Here is a 10,493-nt window from a genome sequence, read left to right as displayed (position 1 = left end):
TACAGGGATTTTTGAACATCATGATATCTCTCAGATTGCATTGAAGAATCCCAACTGAAGGGCATTCCGTCCCTTCAATGATGTATTTTCCTTCATGAATAACTCCGAGAGCAAAAACGTTAAAAACTGACCTCACAGACGAACCAAGTAGCATACTGTACATTTCACTTTCGGTATATCGCACAGGCACAGGGCGAGTACCAACAGTGCTGACTGAAACAGGATTAATTTGAACAACGGTGTCTTCACTTTTGTTTGGCCAGATTGGTTTACTGGGATTTGAATCGAGAATAACAAACCAGTATACTTGGCCAACTTTAAAAGTCCCAAAGATCCAACTGTTTGTTACCAAGTTTGTTATGGGTCGGATGAGCCCTTGTTCTTGAACACTCCAAGCAATCACACATTCGTGATTATTTTGCATAAGTGTTGATGCAACCACAGCTAGTTGAAGGCGCCTCTGAGGTCCTATATGGAGACTGTCCAACGTTTCTGCGAGTTCTGCCATAATTCGGCGTCATTCAGCAACCAAAAGCGGCCCCCAACACGCTTAAGGCCTTTTAACTAACACTTTAAAGGACTCATTTAATAAGTTCCCAGTATAGCTTTAATTCCTGTATCTTCTTCTGAGAAAAGTTATTGTTAAAAATTTTTCTCGGAAAAACAGGAAGTTATACTGGGAACTAACCTATGAAATGAGTCTAAACATTCTCCCAAAATCGAGTTTCCACCGAAATAGAGCCCACTTAATGTCCAGCAAAAGGAAAAACATGGACAAAGAAAAGTTAAAGGAGAGGGGAGCAGTGAAAGCGAAATATAATATTTCTTACTGCGAATGCCTAAACTTCGAAGAGCGCGAAGTACTCGACTTATAAATAGCGATTTGGGCAGGTTTTATTTGTTTTGATCAGACAGGACCAGATGGTCCACAGACTCAAACTGCCGGGCTAGATTGAAATACCTTACAATACTTCCAGGCCATTCGCCTGGAAGTTTTTGAAGGTTTAAATGAACTTAATTGACTGCTATTTTATTTTCTCAAGCTATATTACGTCATATGACAGTTGCACGATATCAGCCAACTATAAAAAAATCTTTCTCCCTAATTTTTTAATTTTATTTTGCATAGGGGTGGTGGTGGAGAGGGGGATGGCAGAGGAGGATGCACACAAACTGGCGTGAACATGACCCTGTCCTGGTGACCATGCAGCAGATGCCTTCGTTTTGCACCACTGTGCATTGTACAGCTCAAGTAACGTTTACTATATGGAGAGGAGCTATGGACAATTCTCTATCACTGGGAGCAGACCAATTTGTCAAGTTTCAACAGGCTGTTACAACTGCGACGGTCATATCTTCATCAAAATTTGCCGAACTCCCAACAGCTTTAGCTACAGTGGAACCTCGATTTACCGGTAACAGAGTAACAAGGTAACAAGGGAACAGAGTAACAAGGGAACAAGGAAACAGAGTAACAAGGGAACAGAGCAACAAGGTAACAGAGTAACAAGGAAACAGAGTAACAAGGTAACAAGAGTAACAAGGAAACAGAGTAACAAGGTAACAAGACCCCAAGGTAACAGAGAGTAACAAGGGAACAAAGCAACAAGGTAACAAGGAAACAGAGTAACAAGGTTGTACAAGCCCCTCCGAATAAAAGCACTCCAAATTAAACTGGTAACTGACGCAAAAATAACCCTCCGTTAAATAGCTCCTCCAAATATAAGCCCCCCGGGGGCTTGTACTTGGAAAATTGCCCTCAAATACAAAGGAAAACAAAGGAAAAACGGTAAATTTACTTTCAACTATAAGGCTAGCCTAATCGATTTTGAAACGCAAATTTCCCTCCGTAGATAAGCCCCTCCAAAAATAAGCCCCTCAAAAACGGCCTTTGAAAAATACAAGCCCCGGGGTTTATTTTCGGAATTTTACGGTAACAGATTAACAAGGGAAAGGCAACGAGGTAGTAACAACGAACCAAGCAAAAGAAGTGAAGATATAACTTATAAAAGTATAGTCGGTACAATATATGTCTCCATACATCAAGTACCTACCCGCTGAACATGCAAGACCGCAAATTAAAGATTAAAGCGATCATCCTGACACATGACAGTATTGCATAACCGATCTTGACATTAACCTTTGCCATTTACTTTGGCTGAAATTACTATGTTAGAAGTTAGCCTATTGCCCCGTGGTTCCTTCGAAATTATTGGATTCTTCGTATGTTTTCGAGTCCTGCATTACTTTGTGTGTCGTTTTGGACCACTTCCTACTTCGATCGCCTCGGCTCCCCCGAAAAAGATATGGATTTACAGGAATATCGTCATTTCTTTTATCCATGCTTGCATTGCAGCTTTCTTGTCATTGTACAGGTAGGATATTGCGAATAACTGGAATATATAGAATAGGATAGAACTCACTCTGTTGCCCTAGGCCTGTTGTGCGTTAAATTGACCGTTAATAATGTATCTATGGTCACACGATCACGCTCGCACATGGATAATCGACATGCACAATCAAATTTCCTCAGAATCCTAGTAGCACCTATTTTTCCACATTCTCTTTATTTTAATATATCAGTAAACGTTCAACGTCACCTTTATTACGTGTAATGAGAAAATAGTAATATAATAGGCTGAAACAGTACTGTCCTGCAGTTAAATTTAATGTAAGTGTTAATGATAATAATGGTCATTGTTATAACAATGGTAATAATAAAAATATCACTGCTGTTGCTGTAACATTGGAAGTTACTGTTCAATTTCTTTACCAAACACAGCATGGATGCTTTCAAATCAGCACCTAGTTGTTTGCCTTTGTACCACTCACTGAGTTTTTTTCTCCTTGTGTGTTATTTATTTATTTATTTATTTATTTTTATTTAAGTTAAATTATTATTTTTTTATTTTATCAATTTTTTATATATGTATTTTTCTAACATTCACAGTGATTCAAAACCTTCGTGAATGAACTAAGTATATGGTTGTAAATAAATTGTAAGCTAAAAGTACTTGTTTCATGGAACCAGCTTGTAGAGTTTGGAAAATGGGAAAACAGTAGTAAAAAGAAAAAGAAATGAGAAATAAGTCAAATAATAACATTATTTTGCTGGGACTTGCACCCAATTTAATGACCAGCTTGCAGTTGGTTTGGTTAGTGTGGCGCTACACCGATATCGCAGATAGGACTCAGTGTTTGAATCCTGGCAATCCTGAATTTTTCACACTTTCTTTTTGCAACTGCATAAGTTGCTTCTGTAACTGCAATGAATGATCTTCTTTGCATTTAGTTTTTGTGTCTAACAAAAACCCTTTAAAGGGTAGGATTGCACGTGCAGCAGACTATTATACTGCTCTCCTTTTAATTAATTGCCCCCACTTTTGAAGGTAGGGCCTGGGATGGATCCAGGATTTAGTGGAAAGAGTGTTAGGATAAATGTTCACCAAGAGAGTACTATCCTAGGGGGGTCGAGGGGCATGCTCCCCCGGAAAAATTTTGACATCCAGGTCCTCAGAATGGTGATTTCCTGCATTTTAAAGGATAATAAAACAACCCCTTCTTTAGCTATTTTAAACATGAACTACTCTTAAAAATGTACAGTAATTGAGACCAATAATGAAAATAAATCTGAAATAACGGTTATAAATTTGTATTTACTATGTGCTCTAAAAATCACTCTGGATTTTCTTCAAAAATGGAATCAACAGGGCATTTAAAACCAGGAAAGGACTCTCCTCTGTCAATCTTTTTTTCTTTTCATCACAGTTATTTTTCAAAAGATAACATATAGTATTTGTTAGCAATATATGTCCACCAAAGGTTTTCATCAGAAACTGCGCGTGTTTGAACGTTTTCATTTTGGGTTAGGGGGTTCAAAAGAACCACCCGAACCACCCCTGGATCCGCCCCAGGACCAGAGGGCTGGCCCATCTTAAGTAATTTGATTATTGCAGGCTTATGCAGTGACGAACATCTTTGCACCTTATGCAAAGATTTGTGTGTGTCGTTATAAACCCTACGGGCCAAGTATTTAAACGAAGTCTAACTTTAGCCGCGGTTTAACGAATCTTTGAACCTCCAGATCTCAGTCGTTGGTGGGTTGTTTTAAGAAGCTAAAAGTTTTTCTAGTCTTCTCTCTATGCTTTCATAAAACTGTTCACAATAAATGATGTTTAGGTAAAATTGTTGGGCAAATTGAAAATGACTTAGAATGCAGTTTTGTTAAACTCTGGCTAAACTACGTTTAAATATTTGGCCCTATACTTTTAAATTAATGTTGTTTGCTTGTAGAAATCCACCAAATTTCAGTTGATATGGGATCTCTAAGGTTCATTTTCAAGTGGTTGATATACTCATGTTTTATTAAAGTAACCTTTTTAAATACTTCTTTATGCACACCAGCTTCTTTGATGAGCCAGCCATGCTGACAGACATGATCAAAACATGGAGCAGTACATCTTTTATTTTGGTATCAATGTCCACTGGTATGTTGTATATAATGTACATCAGTCATCAAACGCAAGAGCACAGTAATGACAACCATCTGGGTGTCAGTGATTGACATTTAGATCGCCTAATGTAACATTTAACAATTTTTCCACAAGTGCACATTGGATATGAGTTGGCTATAATCATCTCATATCCAACAAGTGCGAGTGGACTAAATGTTTTTTTAAAAACGCCCACAAAATATCGAGAATTCTTCCCAACTTTATTTGTAAAAACAACCAGTTTTTCAGCTTGTTTTAATTTTGAGCAGACACGTACAGTTACCATATTTGGAGAGCATGGTATAATGGCTTATATACCATGATGGCTAAGCCAATCAGAGCTCTAGAATTACATTATCAAATGATTCAGTTTTTAATAATAACAATTATCTTGTGTTCTTGGATAAGGATGTAAGATCACCTGCCCCATCTATTTTCAAATATTTTTGCCTCTTTGTGAAGTGCATGACAATTGCTTCAGCAGATCCACATCTTGCAACCTTATTGTACATAACAATCTTTTTATGACCTGCTCTATAGATCAAAAAAATGATGTTGACAGTGTACTGTCCTTTTACACTCTGCCACACTTAATGACCAGTTGAACACATGATAAAGTAAAGATAACTAAGCCAAGACATGATAAACATTTGAGGCACGATAGACCTTTGTTCCTTCATGTGAACAAAACCACCAAATCAAGGCTTACAAGGGGTGATAAGTTACAGTGACTGTATCATAAAGCCAAAAACATAACATATTATTGAGGAGCAATAGATTTTTACAGCATTACTGTGAACAAAAGCACCACCTCAGGTTTTCATGGGCTGATCAAATACAGTGACTAGTTTCACATAGTTTAGTTCATCTAGACCTAAGCCGTGACCTTGTTTCATTTTGTGTCGTTAATGGAGTAGAATGGGCGAAAGGTCTGTTAAGTTGATTAAAAAAATGTATGCCTGAAGAAATTGAGTTCATTCATTTCCTTATGTTATAAGCAGCAAACTATGTCTACATTTCATCTATGATACTGTATTACTGTGCTGTACCACTTGACAATAATAGCAAGATGGTTCATGGTGTAGCATGAAGCAAAGGGACTGCGAATGACCTCGGCCATCTGAGAATCAGGCTATATTCATGGTGATGAAGTTGTATGGTCTTTAGAAACAGTCTGATATTGCCGCAGTATTAAATTCCCTTTTTTCTCCTTTCATTTCAGGCTATTTTCTCCATGATTTCTTTGATATGCTTGTTTATGATGCCAGGGATTCAATTGACCTTCTCATTCACCATATTGTGGTACAGTTATTAATAGATTTCAGTTATTATTTTTCAAGTCATCTTTTGTTGATTAAATAACACTGTTTCTTGGCTGTCGGAACCAGATGGATTAGTTTCCCGCAGGCTCTTATCTGCCGACCATATAACATGCTTTGTACTATTTAGAGCAAAGTTGCTTGTGCATGCAGTTGGTAGCAAGGGTATGGTGTTCAGGTTAGAGCACTCACCACCCACCGATGTCAGAGCTTCAAATAACAATGGTCAACAATTGGCCATCTAATAATGCACTTGAGTTTGAACATTTGGCTTTTTTTCAATGGTTTATTAGACTGTAGACCGTACAGGAGTGTTGTCTATTAGTTAATTAAACTACTTCCTTTCTTCCTTCCTTTCTTTCTTTCTTTCTTTCTTTCTTTCTTTCTACTTTTTTCTTCTTTTTCCTATCACTATTGAGTTATCAAAGAGAGCGCCTTTGCTAGCAAGGGTCATAATTATACTGCAGGCAGCGGTGAAACTATTCACAACACCCAATGTCTGGAGATAAGGGATCCTTAATAGCAGCGAACGGCAGCGAAAACATCGCTTAAAAAAAGGATTCAAGTTCTATCAATCTTCGTTGCGATTATTTCAAAACACTTACCTTGTGTGAAAGGTCTGAACCCAGGAGTCATTTCATAAGTAAGTTGAGTACGATCGTCCGGATGAACGCAGTCCTGAATAGGACTGTTGTTGTTGACAGTAACTGACGTTTCGACAACCTGTGCGGTGGTCATCTTCAGAGTCAAAGTGAGTTGTATCACATCAGTTGATGGTATTAAACTCTGATTATTGACCTGATTGGTCAATTAACTCGCGATGTTATTGGCCGTCTCAGTAAAGCCGTGATGTAATGTCATTGGTGCGTTTCTGTCCGTCTGTTGTCACTGTTTAACAGTCGTTTATTGTTAGTCAAATTGTCTGTTGTTCAGTCGTTCTCTCGTTGTTAGTTTTGCTTAATTCCGTCAATAGGGACCTTACGATCAGACAACGGCGACGCCAATAAAAACGTCGCTGAAAAATAGACTTCGCGTCCTTTGAAACTTTTTTGCCCTTATACCAAGTCACTTGAAAGTAGGAGAGTTGGGTTGGAACTGAAGAGAGGGGATCGCGTCCGAGTTCAGAGAGGGAGAGTAAAATTTATCACCTCGCTGATCCCGTGCTCACGTCAACTCAAAATTCACGTTGTAGTTGTGCCTTGTGTTCAAGGCATGTGGACAGAAGCCATAGGCCTTCAATTTTGCGAGCAAAAGGCGGTGGTTTATGGCGTCAAATGCGAGGGCTTTTCTCAAGTCCACAGCGACCGCAGCTACAGCTTCCCTGTTATCAATACTGTTCGTCCAATCTTTGGTCACTTTTAGCTATGCAGAGCAACAAGAATGGGTTTTCATAAATCCAGATAAGTTTGAGCACAAAACGGTATGAAGTGCATTCCAAGTTTGGTCGTTAATGACTTTCTCAAACACCTTCGATAGCGAAGTTAACATTGAGACAGGGCGGTAGTTTGCTTTGTCTGTGTCAATGCCCCGTTTAAAGACAAGAGTGAGGCGCGCTTACTTCCATTCAGGCGGCAATGAGCGATTCAGAATACAGAAGTTGATCAACTTAGTCACCTCTTCGGCAAGAACTGGGGATCCCAAACGCAAGATTCGTGGTGAAATGCCGTCTACCGCAACTGCCTTTCTCGGATTAAGGTGGATATGAGACGTACTGACTGGGGAATAGTCAAACTCTCTTGAGAAACGTCGATACCTTATTGCCTTAATACTAGGATGGTCAGTGTAGTCAGTCTCAAATCTATGCTCTAACTGAACAATATTGGCAAAGTAATCACTAAAGACTTCGGCTACACACCCAGGTTCGGAAAAAAACACTACTGCCGTCAACGAGGATGACGCCTTGTACGTCCTTACCAGAACTAGTTAGCGAAAGGGGCTTCATTTTTCCCCAAAATTCGCCCGAATGTTTAGCACTTAAGGAAGCGTCACAGCAGAACGTTTTCAAAGCGTTGCGCTTTAGCGATGTAATTTAACTTCAAATTAGGAAGTTTCACGTCGTAGTCCGGCGTGCAGGGATGGCAAGGAAAGGTACCAAAAAGCGTGTTTGTTTTGCTGATTACACTTATTAGCTTTTACGTTCTCGTTGCAGTCGCCGTTGTCGTTGCTAACCCCCCTAATATTATTTAGGCACCCTTCTCCTGTTGACGTTTTTCTTAACAGTGGCATAGAACTTCCGTAACATGTGATTACTCTTTTAGGTATGTAGTGCCTTTTGTATTGCAATCTTCTGCAAGATGTACTTGGGATTTGCAGTATGTGCTTTATTGATGGAAGTGAGCAGCGTCTTCCTGCATTTCAGAAGATTAATGTGCCTTCGCGGAGTGAGCAAGAACAGTCTGTTATACCAAGTTAATGGCATATTGCTGTTAATAACTTTTATCAACTTTAGATTTCTCACTTCTGCTTGGATGACAAATTTTTGTATCAAACGCCACAATACATTGCCATTTTCCCATTTTTTATTTTCTGTGGTTGGCATGGCAGTTATGACAGCACTCAACGTAAAACTTTTTGTGGCACTATGGCAAGCGGATTTTAAATCAGGCCAGACTAAGAAAGTGGATGATTAGATGCCAGCTGCTTTCGAGTATTGCGTCTGTTATTGAAAATAAGTTAGCCTTAATTCGTGGCTGGCGTTTGTGGGGAAAAGAAAGGCACAGTTAAGGCGTGGCTGGCGTTTGTGGGGAAAAGAAAGGCACAGTTAAGGCGCGCTCCCATGGCTTTCTTTGGCAGGGAAACGAGGTAGTTGTCGTTATCATTGTACGGGTTTTAGCGAAAATGTCCTGTCGATGGCAACAAGGTATGAAATGTTAGAAGCTTTATCATATTGCGCTCGGGAGAGGGCTTAACCACTTTCAATACAAATAACTTTGTTAAAAGATAAAATTAGTATAGGTAACAGCTTGATTTATAGTGATATTTGGCATAAATACACCGAATGAAATTTCCTGCAAAATTGTTATACGTAATTTCACGAAGCGTTAGGCGAGTGAAATTTGAGGCGATTTTGGAATATCACGAGTGGTGTTTATGCCAAATATTACGTACAAATTTTGCTATTATTTGTTTATACTAGTACCCGCAAAGGGTTTGTAATTTTCACATCTAGGTATTTCAAATTAAGCTGAAATACCACTGCTCTAAGCCAATCAAATTGCAGAAATTTCTCATGTAGTAGTATATTGGTTAAATTACTGATTAATCTATTACGCCCTTTCCCTTCTCCAGCCTGCAAACGCCAGTCACACAGGCTAAAGATTACTGGACAATTGAACCTCTCTACTTTACAAGGGCCACCTTGGGGACAGAAGAAAGTGGCCGTTGTAAAGCGGTAGCAAATATAGAGAGGTTTTAACAAGACTCAATGTATGGATTTTTTGTCCGTCGGGACGAAAAAAGTGGCTGTTGTAGAGAGGTGCCGTTACCGGAAGTTCGACTGTAGGATTTTGTGATGCGGATTTAGAGAGATACCGTAAATGATCTAACAGACCTCCGAGGCGTTAACCCTTTAAAAGTCCCAATGGGGCAAACATCAATTTTCTCCTAACGATATCCATACATTGTCAAGAGATTAGATTATGAGAATTATTATCCTGATCACCTAAGAGAAAATACTTTGATCTTTTATCAAATTCTCTCAAAAATTATGTTAATTTATTGTTGATCCAGGTCGGTGTTATCGAGGTTGATAATATCCTCTGAGTTCGTAATTTTTCATTTCATACGAAAGCCCGAATACAATATTTGTTTTATAACTCACTCAAAATATTTCTAAGTTCTTAACATAGACTTTAATTTCTTCACAACATTTGTCTGTTTCTTGGCAAAGTTTCAGAATATGACAAGATATTTTATCCTTACAGTTACGCTTCAAAAAGCAGATTGCATCTATCGAGCAATATTTTCTTTGCCTAATCTTGTATTTCGTCTTTGGATAGCCATGACTGAATTCTCCCCATTTTCTTGAGTTATGCACTCGTGCCAAAAACGGCAAATCTGCCGCGCCGTTGCCTGGAAATGTGGTTGCGATTTATATTACTGACAAAATATTATCATATCAATTGTATATTGCCCCATTTTCCATATTTGTTCGGCGCCATCTGGTTGCAAAAAATTAGTCGGGAGATTAAAGCCTATCAGAAACGGCGAAAAATTTTGAAAGAAGATAATAGGTATTAATATAATGATGACAATATTGATGATAATTTATTACTTCTATGTTGCAAGTTTATATTGTACATGGTCAAATGCTTGTTATCGCCAATGTATTTAAGTATGACTTCTGAAAAAGTTCAATTTATTAAAAGAAAAATCCAACGTTATTAAATAATATATTCTTGTGAAAAATCTTAAATGAGAACCTTAAACTATATGACAGTACTTTTAGTTTTAAATTCTAAAGTCGATCAATATGTCTTCCATAAAGTTTTTTTTAAAGTAACAAGATTATTTTCTGTCCTGTTACTGGCTTTATTGTGCCATGAAGCTCATCGAATTCAATCTGGGGCCCACGTATGTGATATTTACCCCTCCCAGAGATAGTAACAGGACGGAGATGGAGTCTAGGGCCGTCGGCCGGGATATCTTGAGGGTGTGTTCCTTTCGGTGAATCCAAAAACAG

The 10,493-nt window shown here is 38.5% G+C and overlaps 1 protein-coding gene across 2 annotated transcripts; it reads left to right on the top strand.

The window, feature by feature from the left end:
* The first annotated feature begins 1,183 nt into the window (after nt 1-1,183).
* Nucleotides 1,184-8,822, top strand: LOC140939021 (TLC domain-containing protein 2-like). Of its 2 annotated transcripts, none has more exons than XM_073388579.1 (4): nt 1,184-1,431; nt 4,405-4,487; nt 5,716-5,795; nt 8,071-8,822. In XM_073388579.1, exons 1-4 carry the CDS (start codon nt 1,205-1,207, stop codon nt 8,440-8,442), a joined length of 762 nt encoding a protein of 253 aa, XP_073244680.1. In that variant the 5' UTR covers nt 1,184-1,204; the 3' UTR covers nt 8,443-8,822. The 2 variants fall into 2 exon arrangements, with proteins under 2 accessions (XP_073244680.1, XP_073244681.1); XM_073388580.1 differs by lacking the exon at nt 1,184-1,431 and adding an exon at nt 2,094-2,375 and having other exon boundaries at nt 8,071-8,816.
* The last annotated feature ends 1,671 nt before the right edge of the window (nt 8,823-10,493 follow it).

Source organism: Porites lutea, chromosome 5 (genome assembly GCF_958299795.1).
Source record: "Porites lutea chromosome 5, jaPorLute2.1, whole genome shotgun sequence".
Classification (NCBI taxonomy): domain Eukaryota; kingdom Metazoa; phylum Cnidaria; class Anthozoa; order Scleractinia; family Poritidae; genus Porites; species Porites lutea.
The sequence above is the reverse complement of the archived record's forward strand: the minus strand, read 5'-3'. Positions and strand labels throughout refer to the sequence as shown.

Coding starts and splice junctions, on each gene's coding strand:
- LOC140939021 (XM_073388579.1), top strand. CDS start 1,205: ATGCAGCAGATGCCTTCGTTTTGCACCACTGTGCATTGTACAGCTCAA. Junction 1,432..4,404: donor ACCGGTAACAGAGTAACAAG/GTAACAAGGGAA, acceptor TATGCACACCAG/CTTCTTTGATGAGCCAGCCA. Junction 4,488..5,715: donor TTTGGTATCAATGTCCACTG/GTATGTTGTATA, acceptor CTTTCATTTCAG/GCTATTTTCTCCATGATTTC.